This window comes from Oenanthe melanoleuca, chromosome 23, assembly GCF_029582105.1.
Source record: "Oenanthe melanoleuca isolate GR-GAL-2019-014 chromosome 23, OMel1.0, whole genome shotgun sequence".
Classification (NCBI taxonomy): Eukaryota; Metazoa; Chordata; class Aves; order Passeriformes; family Muscicapidae; genus Oenanthe; species Oenanthe melanoleuca.
In genome coordinates this window covers 5,815,135-5,834,293 of record NC_079356.1, presented here as the reverse complement: position 1 = coordinate 5,834,293, position 19,159 = coordinate 5,815,135, and the positions used below count along the sequence as shown (strand labels likewise).

The 19,159-nt window shown below is 52.7% G+C and overlaps 1 protein-coding gene across 2 annotated transcripts in view; it reads right to left on the bottom strand.

Annotated features, from left to right (window-relative positions):
- The window catches only part of ARID1A (AT-rich interaction domain 1A), a 53,907-nt gene extending 34,823 nt beyond the window's left edge, over positions 1-19,084 (bottom strand). The window contains exon 1 of one of the 2 annotated variants that reach the window (XM_056509235.1): positions 16,284-19,084. In XM_056509235.1, coding sequence (XP_056365210.1) covers positions 16,284-17,378 — 1,095 coding nt within the window. In that variant the 5' untranslated portion in view covers positions 17,379-19,084. The remainder of the gene's footprint in view (positions 1-16,283) is intronic. The other variant, XM_056509234.1, reaches the window with a different exon arrangement.
- Between the last annotated feature and the right edge of the window lie 75 nt (positions 19,085-19,159).

Below are 19,159 nucleotides of genomic sequence, written 5' to 3'. Positions count from 1 at the left end.
CACAGAAACACCAAACCCCAACTGCAAGGGCTGGAAATTCTCCTCTGGGCTGATACATGGGAAATCCTTTCAATAGGAAACCACAGGAGTAGATTACTGTGATTACACTTCAAAAGCAAAGGCCCTGCCACAGAGAGACATAATTGAGAGAAAGTGTTGCTCCTTGATCACTGAAGTCCAGACCCCCTGCTTACACCTCCCTGCATTCATAGAAATTGCTTCTATTCTATCTCAATCTCACTATCTCTGCTGTTGTGTAACACCAGCAAGGACCAAAACTCGACAAAACACTGTCCTGCCACCAGTCAAACTCCCAAAAACAAACTTGTGGGGTTTGGTGTGTGAAGAGAGTGACCATAAGCCAGTGCTCCAGAGAAGCTGCAGAGGTTTTGGGGTAATTTAAGACATTTCTAGACTAAGAGTTTGTAACAGCAAGCCCAGAGTGAGCTTCAAATTGCCGAGTTCAAAAGCTCTTCACATCACTCTGTGTGATGTGAAGGGTGTCAGGCCCCTATAATGAGGCAGTGCAGTGAAACCAGCTCTTCTTCCCAACAACACCGGGGTTTTCCATGAGAAACAAAAAATGCTCCAAGCAGACAAGAGGATTTCATGAACAATTCTTTTCAGATTCTGTCCGGTGGAAGAGAAATTTGGCCTCTTGAATGAACAGCTTGGTTAAAGTGGAGAGGACTTGCTATTGGTCCTGTCATGAAAATGAGTAAAGGGAAGAGGCAAATCCCACTTTGGAAGCAAGAGCCAAACCCTCTACAGCTGTACAGAAAAATGGAATTCTGACTTTCCCCATTACCTTATTACATATTTGTATTTTATTGGGCCAGAGGAAGAAAAGGAAGGAGAGTCATTTACTGAACTCTTCAGTTCCAAATCAGCGTCATTCAATTATTGGCTACAACTGATTTCTTCAGCTGCCCCCCTGACCCTCCCCAAAAAATAAGAAGGCTCAAAAAATAAGAAAAAAACCCTCAGCTCTCACCTTGGCTTTGAAATCTTTTCCTGACCAGCTTTTTTGTCCGTTTTTTGTGATAAAAAAATAATAAAAAGCATTGCTGGCTGTTTAACCGAGAGAAGCCCTAATTGATTCCCACAGTCATTAACCTGCATTTTACCTCGGAGAGTGGTAGTTAAGGAAGTCGGCACTGCTATTTATAACTCATCTCAAATTGAGGGCAGACTGCCTAAAATCTAACACATCCCAGCTGTACTCCTGTTTGAACTGGGGCCAAGGGAATTTTTTAAAGCAATCTTGGCACTGAATGAATGACACCAGCAGTACGAGCGCGTGTGCCTGTGTTGTGCTGACGTAGCTGGAGGTGGAAGGGACGGCTGGGCTCAGCTCGGGGGGGCCGCTCTCCCTAAGCCCGGCTCCCAAAGCCCAGCTCAGCGCCGAGCCGGAGCCGCCCACCCAGAACCAAACACAGGAAACGTCTTTTCCCGTGCAACGCCTTCGAGTGAGAAGCACATGGCTAATCTGCATAAAAGCAAAGCCACGCCGCTGCTGCCAGGAAGGTTTTGCTCCTCGGAATCCCCGGCCCCGGAGCCGCTGCCTGCGAGCGCTTGGAGCCGAGCCGGGAATTCCGGCAAGGGCCGGGAACAGATGGGAAGGAGCCGGGCAGCACCAGCCATTGTCTGGCTGCACAGAGCAGCCTGCAGAGCCCAGAGGGAGCTGCCAGCTGCGCCCCGGCCGCCCCCGGCTGGAGAGAACGGGGCCGAAGTGGCCAGGCTAGACGGGGCTGAGCAGCAGCACCGATGGGTGAAACATCCCAGGGATCAGGGATGAACTGCTCAGCCCCTGCCTGCATCCCCAGGGACATCACTGCGCTGAAGCAAGTGGGTCTTGTAGAAGAGGGATGAGGGATTCCCACCTTTAAACCCCCAAACTCCTGCCCCTTTTCCAAGGACACTGTGGGATGCTGCAGCACTGAGGCACCTAAGCCCTGAGCAAGACAAACCCCATTTTCCGTGAGATGCTGGGGTGAGGGTACCACTCACACAGCACAGGGCTCACGAGCAATGTCAAACACAACAAGGCATTGCCCAAAGCTGGCACGGAGCCCTGGGATCCACCAAAACCAGCCTGTGAGATTCCACACTGACAGCAGCAGCTCCTCTGTCACAACCACAGCTACAGCTGATCCACCGCATCACCAAACAGAACTCACGGGGACAGGGGACACAGCAGCACCCAAGGAAGCTCCAGCAAACCCCAGTCTGAGCTGGTCACTCGTGTTTGCACATCTCACACCCATCTGTGCCTTCCAACCCCCCCCAAAGGCGACTCCAACTCCTCCAGAACCGGAGCAATGATCACAAACCAAACCTCCTCATTCGGGAGCAAGCACAGCTCACCTTGCAGTGGGGAACTCTTTCATCTGCTCTATTTAAGGTGCAACTGCCTGTGCTGAGGTCAACACCCGGCCTGAACTCGCTGCCTTTTATAGCCTGGGTCATGCTCCAATGCCCCTCTTCCCATGGTGGTCTGCTCTTAGACAGGGACAGAGGAGCTCAGGGCCAGCTGAAGGCAAAATAAAAGATCCTCCAGCAAGACGTGAAACACCCCCAACAGAAAACACCTAGAAAAGCCGTGGTAATAATGGTATCCACAGCCTCACTGGGGCAGTGTAAACAACGAGTCACAGAAATGCACAGTTCCTTTTTTGCTTTTCCCCTCCCTTTTCAAACTTGAGAGATCCACCAACTTCCTACAGTCCCTCAGCACATGCAGGGCAGACTGAGCCTGTGCTGGCCCTGCTCAGCTCCCACCAGGGACTCTCCTGCCTCCCCCCATCACTTTGGGAACCCCACTCCACTCAGGAAGCAGGCAGGATGCTCACACCCATAAGCCTAGAGTGCCAAAACCTGAGTTCTGGAATACAGTACAGAGTTACAAATGCTCATCCCTTGGAAACGTGCAGGACAAATCCATTTTTACATAAGCTACAGAAAAATCAAAACTCCTCCCTCACCCCCACAAATCCCAGAATCTCACTTGGATTTGGACACATAAGCAGGAGGTGATGTATCCTCATTATCAATGGCCAGTGCAGATTAAAGTTTGGCTGTCAAAACAAATGACCTCTGCTCCACAGTTTCAGTTCTGTAACCAGAAAGAGCCTGGTTTTTCTTCTGACTTTTCCCAGTAGGTCAGAGTTTGACCCAAGGCACTTTCTATTCCTCTAAACCTCTGCTAACGCCCCGACCTCAGAACAAGCTCAAGACACCAGCACAGAAGGAGAACAGGACCCTTTCTGCATTACTTCAGCCACCTGCTTCTATCTGGAGCACCTGCAAACCTAAATTCTGCCCTGCTCAATGTTTATCCCCCTCTTGATCGTTTATTACAGCACTTTTTTGGGGGAATGTGCTGTAAATGCAGACCCTGAGTTGTGTCAGTGGAAGGAAGAGGAGTGAGTTCCTCCCAGCAGCCATCCTGTGACCTGCATCTCCCTGCTAAACACTATCCAGTAATTACCCATTAACATTTCTCAGCAAGAACCCAGTCCACACATCTCAGAGGACTTTCCAAAGCACAGCTCTTACTAATATCCTTCTAATTGATTAAAACTGACCAGAGTTTTGATTACAGGATGCATCATTATGGAACATCTCATTCCTGAAAGAAGTCAATCAGCAGAAGGTGATGTGGTGGGGAAGTGAAATGAGAGTCACCCCTCAAAGCCTCACTGGAAATAACCCAACAGCAGCACAGGGTTCATGCCCAAGAATCAGCAGAGTTGTGTTATTTTTTATTTCATTAAGAACTGGAGGGTGGGAAGGTGCCAAGCCTGCAACAAGCACCAGGATGGTTCCTCATGGACCCCTCTCGTGCCTGCAGGCTCAGAGCACATCCCTGTGGGAACAGCACAAGGGATCCCCCACTGCCTGAAAATCAACAACAACCAGAGCACTCACACCCTTTTCCCCATCACACCATGGCAGGGGGGACAAACACCATTTACTGATTGAAATGCAGTCAAAATTAACACAGGATTATGATTACCATACAAGAGCTGATGACCAGTCGGGGTCAGATGATGCAGTTTGTTATCCAGTGTGTGATCCCTACACAATTTCTATACAATTTCCCCAATAATTTCGATTCACATTTAAAATACAATTTCCTTCTATCCAAAGAACTAGGTAACGAGCTATCCCTGGCTTGTCCAGCTAAAATTCACTTTACAAGCAAATTATTCAACCAACTCTCCCCAGGATTCCCCAAGTGCCACTGCTGACTCCACCCAAAAACCCAAGCAACACCAAGATGTAAAGAAAACTGCGCCTGAGCTCCATGGGAGATGATCCCAAGGAACATGTGATCCTTGTAATGAGGTGCTACTCCTTTTAAGATGGAAAGAAACTTCCTTCCTGAATATTAAACCAGGCTTTAAGTTCAGCCAACCTCCTGCTTCTGCTCTAATGAACTGGAGGCAAGTCAACAAAAAGACACTCAAATGTCTCATTACTGCACTTCCAGGCTGGAAGGAGAAACCCAGCTCGTGCTGTACAGGAATGGGCCCGGGCCAAGAGCAAGCCATAAAAAACACAGGAGGAGGAAGGGCTGGGGTGGGGGAGCAGAATTACACTCGGTGTCACCACAGCCTAAGTGATCTCACTCCAAGGAGCACAGAGCAGCTGTTCCCCATCACCAGCGAGTCCCAAAATATTTGCTCCAAACTGCACTGAAAACCTGAAAGAGCTCCAGATGCCCTGTAAATACATTCAGACACTGCAACCTGTGGCAGATTTCAGCCATGCAGCTAATTCCCTGTAACCCCTGTTTCCTTGAAAACAAGCCCTGCTGACAAGCTCATGGACAGATGTCTTTGCTACTGAACACGAGGGATGTTTTCCAAAACTGGAGGTCTGAGGGAAGAGCCAACACAAGGGCTCACTGGAGTTTACTTCCTAGAATAAAGGTAGTTTTCTCAAGTCTTTAAAAGCCTTTTCTGCACAGAAATCTGAGGGTGCTGCTGCACACTCTGGAGTTGATGAGATACCTCCAGCACAGCCTCCTGGGTTCCTTTCTAAGAACACTTTCCTGATAAATCTTCATCTGTAAAATGCAGCAGCACAGGTTTCTACCCACTTGTGTGTCTGAAAGCTCCATCTGTATTTGAATATCTCATCACTTTGCAAATCCATCTCATTTCACACCAGAATAAACAGTGGCTGAACAGACTCAACTGGACAGGCAGATTCCCCTGACCCCTTCCCACAGTGGGATGGGCATTCCTAGGGTGCCCTAGGGATCGGCTCAGGGCTCTGAACAACCCCAGTCTGCACAGCCCCACCTCTCCTACCACACACAGCACCTCGAGGGAGGAGGACACAGCCTCACTGATCCTTGGAGAGCTGCAGATCCTGGAGGAGCCTCGTGCCAGAGCTCCATCTCACCCACAGCTTCCACAGGAGCTGCGTGTCAGGACCTGCAGCTGCTCCAAAGCCATGGCTCAGCCTCTCCCCTGCTCCTGCAGAGCGACTGAATTCATCCAAAATGTGCCTTATGGAAGAACAAAACCACCCAGGAAGTCTGGAGATGAATCTGTGGAAGACAGGCAATCCCAACACAGCCCCCTGTGCTCCATCACACTCCAGCCCTTGGCTGGACACTTACAGCTCACAGTGACCACCATGGGATGGGGGACATGGGCCAGCAGCTCTAACAGTCCCAGGCACAGCACCATGGGATGGGCCAGCAGCTCTGAGAGCCCCAGGCACAGCACAGTGACCATCATGGGATGGGGGGACATGGGCACAGCACAGTGACCATCATGGGATGGGGGACATGGGCAAAGCCCCAGCCCAGCCAGGAGGTTGGAATGAGCATCACTGATCACCCCAGAGCCCCCCAAACACGCCTGGGGTACAGGAGCTGTCACCTCACTGGGAAACAACTCAGAAAACCCCTAACCCCCTCCTGACCAGTGTGTTCTGTATCCAACACGAAAAACAAGGTAGCAAAGCTTTGTTTTGCTAATAGGAAACACAAAAGTTACTTTATTTCCCTTGTCATTACAGCAGCTGACAAATTTGGGTGCTATTTTTGTGGACTTTATTGAGACTTCTCTTATTTTAGCCTTAAAATTCAACCTTCAAGCCTCCACTTCAGTTCCACGGAACCAAAAATATTTAAAATTGCAGTAATGACAAGTTACCATCTGCATTTACTGAGGATGGGCTCAGTAACTTTACAGCAAAGGCACAACCAATCTGCAGTATTTACACCCAAAGGAGCTATTTGCATCCAGCAAAGCAGGGCTGCCTGGGGAAGAGGAGGCTGGGGGAGATGCAAAGTCTACGTGGGCAAGAAATTTGGAGCTGCAGCCAAGGCAGCTCCAGACAGCAGGGAAGATACTCCTGGAACCTCCACCGAGCCAAGGCTGCTGTGATTCAGGTTTGCTAAACATCCTGAGTGACACAAGGTCCTTCTTACTTTATATATACTTTTTTTATTTTATTTTAAAAAGCCCACCAGGCCTTGCTTACAATAATTTTTGAAGCCCGATTCTGTTGCCTCACGCTCAGTTCTGTTCTTGGGCTTTTATTTCATCTCCACCCAGAAAAATCCAGGTTTCTTTCCAGGCAGAATGAAAAACGTGGGGAGTTGCTCAGCGAGTTCAGAGGAGCTGGGGAGAGGACTGAAGAATTCCCAAGTGTGCCAATGCCATGGGGGCAGGAGGAACAGCCAACGCTGCAAAGCCTCCACTGGTTCCAGGAACAGGTAGAACAAGAAACTGCAAGGCAACTCCTATGAGGAAAGGGAGATGAGACAGAGTGTGCCTTCCCAGCAGTGACACCTCTGAGCAGTTTATTGCCCTTTACAGAGTGATCAGGCACAGAGCTCTCCTTACTCCTGCCCCTCGTGCACAGGGCACCTCCAGCAGGCTCCCAGCGATCACAGAGGCAGCAAGCAGGAAATCCACCCTCTGAGGCTCAGCAGTGCCTTACACGTGGCTCTGCTGGCCTCCCAACACTGCTCCAGGGCTCCCACCTGGCCGAGATATCCACCTGGGAGTAACTCAGGATTTACACCTGGGAGTAACTCACATTTAACACCTCACTCCAGAGACAAGGCAGGGAAGGGTTAAGGGCCAGAACAGCTGAAAACCAAGGAGCACTCCATTACTCTGGGATGTTTCATACAACACTAATCACTTCATCTGATTTTAATTCCTGACACCAAATCAGCACATAGCTTTCCAAAGGAAATCTTGTCCCAGATTGCAAGGTAATCAATCACAATTAACATGGAAAGCAGCTTTTGCAACACCATCATGGCCTGTGAACCGAGCAGGAAGGACAGGGAAGGGGCTCAGAATAGCTTTCAGGTACAGGCAGACAGCATAATTTGGGACAGGAGTGGTCTGGCAGTGTCCCCTGCACAGCAGCCAGTCAGGATTTTTGCTTCTCCTCCAGTGCATGACCTGAGTAAAGGTGGCTTTTATGCCAACATTCACTCTCTCCTGAAAGTCCCTTCCCCTCCAGTGTGCCCTGCTCCAAGGGAGCCATGTCCTTCCCACAGGCGGCTGGAAACCACATTTCCATCAAGAAACTTTTCCTTAAATGAGATAAAATTGTTAATTGGATTGTGCCATACTCTGTTCAGTGGTGACAATGACAGGACAAAGAGCCATGGCCATAAAATAAACCACTGGTTCCACCTCAACATGAGGCAGAATTTCTTTCCATAAGGGTGGCAGAGCCCTGGAACAGCTGGAGACTCCCTCTGTGGGGACATCCCAAACCCACCTGGAGCTGCTCCTGTGTCACCTGGGCAGGGGGTGGCACTGGGACATCTCCAGAGGTCCCTTCCAAGCTGTGAAAACTGTTCCAGATGCATCCCCATGCCCAGAGAGAAATTCTGCTCCAGCAGTGAGGGCATTCACCTGGATTCTGAGCTGTGATTAGAGCACCTCTCTGCCACCTGCAGGGTGCAGAGCCAGGAAAGGCTTCCAAAACATGGAAAACTCCTCCTGGTCTGCAAAACAACCTGAAAGACTGAGATACTTCCATACTTAAATGCCTCCTATGAAAACACTGTCCAATTATTCACATATAATTAAAAAAAAATAAAATTAATGTTCAACTTGGCCGTATGCAGCAGCTGCCCCAAGTCCTTCCCAGGGGATCCAAAGCACTGCAATCACCACAAGTGCCCCACAGAACAGTAAGTGAAGGAGTTTGGGTTATTTTACAAAGAAATAATAACCCCCAGCCAGGCAGAGGGGCAGGGCTCAGGACCCCAGAGCACAGACAACACGCGCAGCCACAGCACAGAAAGGCAGGTTCTGCACACGTGATCACACTCAGTAAACTGGCCTTGAGTGGGAAGTCTTTTCCTTGATTAGCCATGCAAACCCCAAAGTCAAAGATAATTGAAAGAGAATATCAAGTTTTAACTAATTCCAGCACTTCCCCTGTTTCAGTGGATCTCCTGCACTGAGGTAAGAACTTTTGTGAAAGCCTTTCACAAGGAGCAGGGCTGAGGGGAGACCACCTCCAGCATGGAACTGGTTTAATTATTTACACAGAGTTAATGAATAGCAGACTCTCCTCCTAAACTCACACAGGGTGCATAGTCCTACAATCATTTGGACTTTAAATCCACCCTCGGACGGTTCTGAAGTACAAAACTCCAGCCAAGCCTCCAGGAAGGATCCCACAGGGAGCAGAGTGAGCCCAGGACCCCAGCAGGGTTCAGGTGGCAAAGCAGGACAGTCCAACCCCTCCAGCACAACCCCCACAGGGACCTGCAACCAAGGAGAGACATTTTGGAGTTTCTCTCAAGGAAACAGGGACAGGCACAAAGCCACATGTTTGAGGTTACTGTGCACTTTTGCCTCTGCTCTCCACACCTGGAGAGAGCAGGACTAGAGACAATTAATGTGATTGAGTTGGAATATTTTCCCTGATGTCCAACAAAGTACTGAGACAAGGAGGCAGCTCTGCTGTGCTCAGGTGTGGCAGGACAGCAGCAGCAGGACAGGGGGGCTTGGTGACCTCCCCAATTCACCCCCAGACCTCTGCTCAACCAGGAAAACATCAGCACTGAACAGACAGCACAGCAAGGACTAACAGCTGCATATGCCAGGCAGCATAGCCCACAGTGCACTCTCTGCTTACCAAAATGAGCAAAGTCAGCCCTGAAAACCAAAGCAGGATGGCCATTTGCAGAGCACTCCCTGCCAGTCTGTGCCTGCTGCCATTCCCAGAGCCCCAGCACAGCTGGAGCTGCAGCTGGAGCTGGGGCTGGGCCCATCCTCCAACACTGCTGCTCACAGGCAGGGCACCAGGACCTGCTAACATCACAAGGGAAATGGTGATTTTCAGGGTTTCTCTTAGTCAAACCTGAATGAAATTTCACAAGTGAGTGGAGGGGAGGAAAGTTCTTCTCTGACCCATTTATCCTCCCCACGGAGGGAAACTCCAGAGCCCTCCCAGCTTCAAGAATTTCTCTTTGAGAAAAGTCACAGAACCTCTAAGGGTGGAAAGTCAGAAGTGGCAGAAAATTGGGGCCACCTTTGGCCTCAGCCTCCCCTCAGCCACATCCCAGATGTCCCCATCACATTCCACCAAAACAAAGTCACCTCTGGTCCCCAAATGGCCAAGCAGCCACAAAACCAGGCCAGGGAGCAGGCTCTGCTCCACCAGCTCCATCAGAGGTCCCAAAAACTACTGCCCACATCTAACCAATGTAGGCTTAATGTTAATTATCCAGGAGAGAGAGGAAGTTACTCAAGTTAAAAAATAAAAATTAAAAAAAAATAAAAAAAAAAGGAAAAAAAAAAAAAAAAAGAAAAAGAAAGTTAATAGCAATTGAATTTGTCCTTGAAAGAGTTTCAATTACCAGAGCTGGCTTAAGGAAATAATGACATGCTGGTTATCACATGAAATGCCAATAACTGTAATGGAGCAGCAGGTTTTTTTCAGTTATTTACACAAACTGATTTTTCACGGGAATTTCATAGGAATTAAGACATACACACTATCTCCACTCTCTCATTCTCTCATAAAGATATTTATTTACCCTATTAACAGAATTAACCGATACCCTTATTTGATCCTACACACTTTTGTACCTTTTTTCTCTCAGAAAAAAATAAAAAGAACATGATTAGAAATTAGACTCTGGCTACATTTTACTCCTAGCACCTAAAGCAAAAAGAAATATTTGCTGAGAAACTCTGAAGCAGCTTTTATTAAGTTTACCTGTCATTATGCAGCATCCTTGACGTTTCACTACAGAGAGCTCATGCCCACGTTGTGTAAATACTCACTGAGCTGTCACTGAAAGCTCAGAGCCACTCTAGAACCACTGTGGCAAACCTGGAAATGCTCTCTTGATGCACTGCAAGAGCCCCCAGAAATGCTCAAGCTGCAGGACTGAGCTGCTCTTACAGCCCTGGGAGTGCAGGGGAGAGCCAGGAGTGGGAACCCTCCCCCACCCACGTGTTAATACCTGATTAATCCATGGCTGATTGGACATGGAACTGGTAAAATTCGTGCAGGAGCTGAGTCCTGGGAGAAGCAGCACCACTGAAAGGGTCTCAGTGCATCCAGCCAACGCCAGGGAGGGAATTTGGGGTCACACTCAGCACAGGACGAGAGCAGAGGATTCATCTCCCCCTCCCCACCCTTCCCAAAGCTCCCAGAGCAGCAGCTCAGCCTCTGAGCATCAGCCACAGGGGGAATTCAGAGCCCACCTGAGAAACCAAAGGCTGCCTGAAACCCAGCTCGACACAGCCCTGCACAACTCCAGCCCTAAAGAACCCAAACAGCACCTCAGACAGCAGAGGGGACAGAAATCTGGGACTGGCATTTCCTGGGTGTGCTGATGGGCACAGTGTGGTCCTCCTGTCCCAAAAGGACACCCCAGGTTTATCTCCAGTCAGGAACTCCCCTGCTTTCCCAGAAAGCAAAAAGGGCAGCAGCTCCTCTGGTGCCACCTGGACACAGCACAAGCAGCTCTGTTCCAGAGTGCCAAAAACCTTTCTCCTTCCACTTGTCATTCACTTCCAGCTGCAGATTTAAGGCTCTGGCTAACACCCAGTCCAGTTTTCCCATGCATAAATTAAAGACTGAACTTTTTGCAGTCAGCACACAACAGAAAAAACTTTTGTAGGACTTCTTAAAAACATTTTTCCCAACAGGAAGTTATCCTTCCCTTCTCTCCCAGCAGAACAAAAGGGGAAATGTTATTTCCCACCCTTGCTGATAGTTTAAGGACCATTCCAGAGGGAAAAAGCAAGTGGCTAAATATTGACAAGCTTATCTTTTCCATCCCCCCAACCATGTTTGCTGCCTTGAGTTTCTGTTTTGCTGCTGCTTTTGCTCCTTGAGAGTTTCCAGCATTCCTGGCAGGCGTTGGGCAATGGCACTGCTGATGAGCTTCTCCCCAGAGCAATCCATCACTCAGGAGTTGCAATTCAAAGAAGAAATCAGACTCACTAGCCAGAGAATTTTAAATACACTGAGTAAGAACTGGAAAGGGCATTTGCTCCTCTAATATTTTAATTACCCAGAGCACAGATGCAGAGGGTAAAAGCTGGATTTCCAACTGGTAGCATTCCTTTGAAAAGAGCAAGGGAGAAAAGTGGTGGAAAAGTCGTGTATGAGGTAACAGATAAAACCAACAGCTGCACTATTAAGCCTAATTTTAGACATTATTTTCTCTCTGAAGGAAAGCTGCTGGGATTTTTAGCACAGCCCTCATGGAACGTGTGATACGTCTATACCACAGGAACCACTGACCAGAGTTCTCAAACGAGACAACAGAAAAGTCCCAAAGCATTATGAATACACCAAGCTTGTGAGAACAGTCAGGCACAGCTTTGTAACACAACATTTGACTGTCCTGCCTCCCCCCAGCCCAGCTTCTAATATTATATAAGAACAGGGAAGAAGTTCTGCCTGCTTTTTGAGGGAAAACAGAAAGTTTTCCTGTTTTCAGAAACAGGAAACAGAAGCTGTAGCAGGTAAAAGGAATAAAACTCGGCAGTTTCACCAAACCACTAAGTATTCTAGCCCCCAAAAAAGGCCTGAAAAGTCAAACATAAAACCTTTCAGAAACCAAATTTCTGTCTTGCAACCAACAAGAGAGACACCACAGGGAGAGACCCTCCCCCAGCCCAGATAATAAATAAGGATTCACAGGGCAACTCAATTAAACTCCATAAAAAGCAGTAGGCAAGCCTTGCTAACCCCATTTCACCACAACACTCAAGTGGTTTGTGCTGGGTTTCCCAGTAAACTGCTGGTGATAAGGGCAGGGAAAAATAAAAGCTCCAGCTGAGAGTGAGGATTGAGTTTTACTGTCCTGTATCCCACACACATCCTGCCTGGAACCCCTGGACACCTCCAGGCTGGGCATCAGAGAGATGCCACTGAAGAAAATGAGAGATTTTAAGAGAATCAGACAACTCCTGGTCAACTTCAGGCTGTTTAAAAAAGATAAAGCAGCAAAACCTCCAGTGTCCACACCAGGATTAAAAAGATTTTACCAACAAAATCAAAGCAGCACAATTCTCCTGCTTTTTCTCAAAAAGCCAAGCCCTAAAATCACCCATTCAGGGAAAAGGAAATGCAGCACTCTCCTTTCTGTTGGAAAGCTCCAGTGCACAACACACAACTCGAGGGCTCCTGACATTACAATGCAAAGCAAGGAAAAACCACGAGCCAAGAGGAGCCAGGTCCCAATTTCCCATTCCAAGACATCACAGCTCACTGGCAGCACAGTGTCTTTTGGTGCCAATTCAGTTTTAAAACCATATTTCCAACAACGTTTTTCATGCCTCACTCACTACTAAAGTCGGAATCTAAGTCAACAAAAAATAGCTATTGTATGGCAACAGGCCCAAAAGCTTTTTTTTAATTAACATAAGATTTTTAAACTGCTTCCACTGAACTTATAGTACACAGCCTTGAGATGCCAGGGCACCTATGGGGAGGTTATCCAAGATGTCAATGTTTAATGTGATCCAAAGAGTTCTCCCATTACAGGAGACACTTTGTTGTAGCCAAAGCCTGAGAAATGCACATTTACTAAAGGCAGGGAAGCCCTTTCTCTCAAGCAGTTTCCTTTAAATCCCAAGACCCTGAGAATCTGGTGTACTCCTAAGAGCTGCTACATGCTCTGAGGGGAAGCAGGTGGAAAGAAATCCATGGGAGAGCTGGAAAAATTGAAAACCACGACCCATTCCCACAGCAAACCACGAATTTCTCATCCCACACACCCCAAATCAGCCACCCTGATCTGATCCTGCTCTGTGCTCCCCAGCTGGAAAGATCATCTGGAAAAAACACCAAGCCCCAAAACCACGGAGCATCCTCGTGTTCCCCCTCAGCACCTCCTCCCTGCTCCAAGGTTACACACAGGAGCCACCCCTGTGTAACTCTGGTGTGAGTTACTCCTCTCACTGCAGGGACATTCCACCCAAACAACTTTCACACCAGAAATTACCGAGCCTTTCCTGATGAGCAGAGTGACGAAACCCCATCACTCAGAATTCCTAAAGAGTACCCAGAGTGGGATTAGAGGCACCACCCTGCTTCTCAGCCCCAAATTCGGGCCTATGGCCCCCAGGTGAGATCTCCCCACACCCTCTGCCCCAGGAGATGCTCCCTGGCAGGTGAGTTCTGCTCTCCCAGAACTACTCAGGAGTTGGGTGGTGAGTTCCAGCTCTGCTCATCGCTGTGCAAGACAGACACAAAGCTTTAAATTCTCCTAATCCAGGGAATTCAGGAGTACACAGCACGGGAGGCTGTAACTCAGGGCTGAGTTTATTATTATTAATCAACCTTTCCTCGTGGGCAGCACAGATGACACGTGGAAGCTTTCTTCATTAGATAAGTCTGCTCTTTTCTTTTTCCAGCAGAAAAAAAGGAATTGTCAGTTTAAATCCAATAATCCTTGGCACAAAAAGGACTAGAGAGGGAAAGTAATTTGGTTTTTGAGACAAGGGAGTTGCTGGTTTACCTTTTACATTCACTGTTTGTCCTTCCTCAAGTCCAACTAACTCTCAGAACAACTATTAATTAATAATTCCAGTTTATGGGACTACTTACTCAGGTATTCCTGATTCACTGTGTCAGCAGCTCGCGGAATTAAGTGAAATTCATTTGCCAAGACAAAATAAGTTCCTTTTACAAACTTGTACCAGAACACTGACAGAAATGAACTGCAGAGAAATAGCTGAGAAGTTCAACCTGACTCCATATTCTAGTACACATTTTATCTAAATTGAGATTTTTCTGGATTTATCAAGTAAGCACTTTGCACTTGCATCCATGGAACACAAGACCAGACTCCTGAGAAGCTGAAACCTGCCCTGAAGATGTTCCAGCACTCCCTACTAGCCATCACTAGAGGTTTGGTAGCCCCAGCACTCCCTACCAGCCATCACTGGAGGTTTGGTAGCCCCAGCAGAGCAGATCTGCTCTCTGGGACAGCAGAATTCCAACCTGAAAGAAAAGCCAACCCAATCACTCAAGGCTGCAGCAGAGGGTGCCTTTGGTAATCAAGGAACAAACAACTGAGCAGTTTTCAGTGCAGGAGAAGTCCTGAGCTGGAAGGGAAGCTCTGGAGGCTGCAGGTCACCCTACATGGTATCAAACGTCTCCGATCCCGGCCTGAAGTTGGAGCAAAGCACACAGAATGAAAAGGGAAGTTTATTCCTGCACGAGGCCCTCACAGGCCTTGGAGATGCAAGTGTGAGGCACAGAAAGGAACCTGGCTTTAACCAAGGCTTTCAGATAAAGATACCAGCACCTCTTTTCCCCATATCTAAAATGTCTGATGCTGCACTGCCTTCTCCTCTGCATGTTTCCTATTCCAGCAAAGAGGGAATTCTACACAAACAATAAATACAATCCTCAGGCTTGCTTTTCCTAGTCTCACTTCTCAGGAGAGTTGTGACACTGCTGAGCCTGACCACAACCAGCACCTGGAGTCTCTAGGAAGTGCCTGCATTTATGGTGGGGGAAGGAGACACATCAGTTGCCACTCAAAATAAGTCAAAATATGCCCTAAGACAGCGAGCTAGAGTCCTGTCCTGTATCACAGTTCTGCTTAACGTAAATTTATTATTCTTGGTAACTGCTCAGTTTCAGCACTTTGGCCACAAGTTTGGGTCCAATTGTTTGGTTGTTTGGGGATTTTTCTTTCCTTCTTTAGGCTGTAACACACCCCAGAACCCCCCATACGCTCCCATCTAATAAAGAACCCAAACAGCCCCAGTTTTGAAAAGGGCCAAAACCAGTCAGGAACAAACGCATCCTCAGATCCATCAAAGAAATCATTTATACCAAGGGGAAAGTCACATAACCAAAATAAACAGCAAGCCCATTGTGCGGAGCAGCCCTGCCACCGTTCCGACAACACACACTCTATTCCAGGCTGAATCCAACATCACAAGGAAAATAAACCCAAGGTACAAACAGCCCGGCCGGGGATGCGGGGCTCAAGGTCAGGCCGGGGGATGCGGAGAGGGGCGCGGGGCTGCCCCGTCCCGCGGCTGGCGGAGGAGGCGAGTGTGGAAGTTTATGAGCTCATCAGGATGGTTGTACCATTACATCAGAGGCAATTATAAATGGCCAAGAGCAGGGGATGGGGAGCCAATCAGATCACAGATGGGATGTCAACCTAAGACCAACTGTCTCCTGGCTTTGACAGAAGGATTTTACCTCCATAATTCAAATCCCAAACCCAAGCGATCCGCACTCGCTGCTCCCATCGCCCAGCTCCCCGCCAGCGCTCCCGCCCCGGCCCGCGGCCCCTCCGCCCGCCCCGCGGCCCCGCCGGCCCCTCCGGCCCCTGCCCGGCCCGCCGGACCCCGCCGAGCCCCGCGGGACCCCCCCGGGCCGGCTCCGGGGGCCGCGGGGCCACGGGAGGGCGGCGGAGCCACCGGGGCCCCGCGCTGTCCCGGGCGCGCCCTCGGCGGCCCCGGCCCCCTGCACCCGGCCCCGCCGGGCCCTCGCCGCCCGGCCCGGCCCGCGGGCCCCCGGCACAGCCCCCCGGGGCGGCGGGGAGCCTGGCGGCGGCGGCCGGGGAGCCCCGCACAAAGGCCGGGGAGGAGGAGGAAGGGAAGGCGGCGAGGCAGCCATTTTAGAGCGAGCGAGCAGCACAGACAATGGCAGCGCCCGGCAGCGCCGGCCCGGCGGGGGGAACCCGCGGGAGAGCGGCCACCGCCACCCCAAGCCCCCCGAGCCCGGCGCCCCAAGCCCGACCCCGAGCCCGGACCCCCCCCCCCCGGCCCGGTCGGTACCTGCTGGCTCCTGCCGAGGCTCTGTCCCCCGCCGCCGCTGCTCCCGGGGCTCATGGGCGCGTGGTGGCTCCTCGGCGGGGCCCCGCCGCCCGCTGCCCAGCCCTGGCCGCTGCCCCCGCCGTACTGCGAGACCATGTCGGCGGCGCCCTTGGCGGCGGCCGCCCCGTCCTGCGGCCCGGCGCTATAGTCGCCCCCTGGGTACCCCTGGTAGGCGCGGGCGGAGCTGGGGGAGGTGAGGAGCTGGTTGAGGGTGGGGGTGGCCGTGGGCTGCGGGGTGGTGCCCCCTCCTCCCGCGCCGCCGGAGGCCGAGGGACCCATGACCCCGAAGCGCTGCTGCTGCTGCTGGAAGGCGGCGGCGGCGGCCGCGGGGGACTTGGCGGCCGGCGGCGCGGAGCCCCGGGGGGAGCTCAGGGCGTAGGCCTGGGGGGGAGGCGGGTAGGAGCCGGCGCTGCGCCCGGCCGCGTAGTAGGAGTTGTACTGGTGGTTGGGGAAGCCGTGCTCGGCCCCGGCGCCGTGCGAGTTCTGCGGAGGGGGCGGCCCCGCGGGGGCTCCCGCCGGCCCCGGGTAGTTCTGCTCCAGGCCCCCGCTCTGCAGCGCTGCCATGCCAGGGCTTTGTTGTCCGCCATGTTGGTGGAAGGCAGCGGCGGCGCCCCGGCCGTAGGGCTGCCCGAAGCCGTAGGCTGGCGGGGGCAAGGCGACCGGGTGGGAAGGGGGCGGCTGCTGCTGCGGCGGCGGCGGCGGCTGCGGCGCCCCCACCCCGTCGCTGCCGCCGCCACCGCCGCCGCCACCGGGCGGCTCCGGGAGGTTATTGTTCAGGGTGGCGGCGGCGGCGGGCCTGGGGCCCGGGTTCCCGTTCGAGCTCTTCAGGTCGGACTCGGCCCCTGCGCCCCCTCCGTTGCTCTCGGCCCCGTCCTGCAGCTCCTTCCCCGACGGGCCCTCGCTCTCCGCCTGCTTCTCGCCGCGCTCCGCCGCCGCCGCCTCACCCCCCGCCTCCTCCGGGGGACAATCCCGCTGCTGCGCCTCCGCTTTCTTCAGCTCGGATGGAGCCGGGGCGCCCAGGCTGCTGGCGGCGGCGGGGGCGACCTGAGCAGCCATGATCCCCCCCTCCCCGCCCGGCCACCCCCCCGGACCGGTCCCCCCGAGCTGCTCCCTGCCTGGCCGGCCGGCGTGAGGCCTCGCTGCTCTGCTCTCCCCGCTCAGGCGGCGGCGGGCGGCTCTTCAGGGCAGCGGGGGCTCATTCCCCCCCGGCCTGCTCGGCGAGGCGGGGAGGGCTCCGCTGGGCTGGGCTTCCCGGGGCCTGGCCCCGCTGTACCTCCTCGGTTGCAGCCGGCGGAGAAAGGGGAGGAGGAGGGAGTGGGGGGGAAGGAGGAGGAAAGGGGGGGTGGGGGGGGACCCGGGACGGGGCTCCCGGTGCGGGAGAGGCGGGAGGGAGGGAGGGGGGACACGGCGGGCGGGCGGGCGCCGTCCCCGGAGCGGGGCCGAGCGGCGGCGGGGCCGGGCTGGGCGAGCTCCGACTCTGCTCGGCCGAGCGGGCTCAGTCCGACACGAGGCTCAGCGCTGCCATTTTACCCAGCGCCGCGGCCGCCTGCCAAACCCGGAGCGGAGCGCAGCCCGGCCCGGAGCGGAGCCTCCCCCCCGTCACAAAGGAGGAGCGGGCCGGCCCCGGCCGCCGCCGGCGCGGAGCTGCCGCCCGCAAAACCCGCGGCGGATCGGCGGAGCCGGGGGCCAGGGGGCAGCGCTTCCCCCGCCGCGGCCGGAGCCGCCCGGGGCGATCCCCGGGGGCAGCGGGCGATGTCCCGCGGCCGGAGCCCTCCCGGCCGCTCGGCGGCCGCCGGCGCTGGGGTTTCTGCCCGTAGGTTAGCGAAGCGCCTCTTCTTTGTCCCTAGAAATTCCATTTAGAATTAAGCCCTCTGCGAACTGTTAGCGGTTGTCATTTCCTCTCCGCTTGGCCGTGTCCCTCTGGAAAAGGCGTTGGCGGCGCGCCAGGGCTGTGACTGCACGCGCGGACAATCCAAGAAAAGTCCGGCTCCCCGCTCCTGCCAAGGCGAGGGCGGTGGGCACGGAACCAGCAATTCCCAGATCCAAAACCACCTGAGCGCATCTAGACACAACACGTTGGGCAATGGGACAGGATGCGCTGGCACTCAGAGCCCAACGCCGTGCCGGAGCTCCCCGGCTGTCAAGAGGTGAACTGGGAATTGGGCCATGCTCTTCTGCAACCCTTTCAGAGCCAGATTTCCACCTCCTCCATCCCCGAGGCATTGGCAGAGCTGTAAGAGGGAGGAGAGCAGTGTACTTGGAGCTCTGTCCTGGACATAGCCCGGCCTGTGCCAGCGGGGTCTGAACCTGCCTGTTTAACTTCAGATGTTGCAGGGCTGCAGCAGGGCACAGGAGGGACAAAAGGATGAGTTACTTGGGTCATAAACACCAAGTTCTTAGAAATCAGGACATGGACGTCTGGTAAAAATGGCAGGCATGGTGTGGCTTAGGCCTGGGTCCCATGTACTGGTGTTCCTCTGAAATACGGAAATACTTGGAAAAGTGAAGTTGAAGTAAATACAACTTTAAGATGAGAGAAAACATCAGAAAGCAGTGGGTGGGGAGCCAAAAGAGACTCTGAGGTCTGAGGCTGCCATTTTAGAGCATCACCACAGAACAGACAATGTGGCAGAAGTGACCCCAGTGCAGTGACAACAAACAGGGATCGGTGCCAACCCAGCACCCAGCGGGACACACCACAAGGAATCCCACTGGGACGGAGCGAACGCGAGCCCAGCGCAGGAGGCAAAGCCTTGGGCAGCAGGACTGGGTCCCTGCCAGCCCTGTGTGCCTGCTGGGGATCAAGTGAAGGTGTCAGTGTCTACCGACAGCAACTC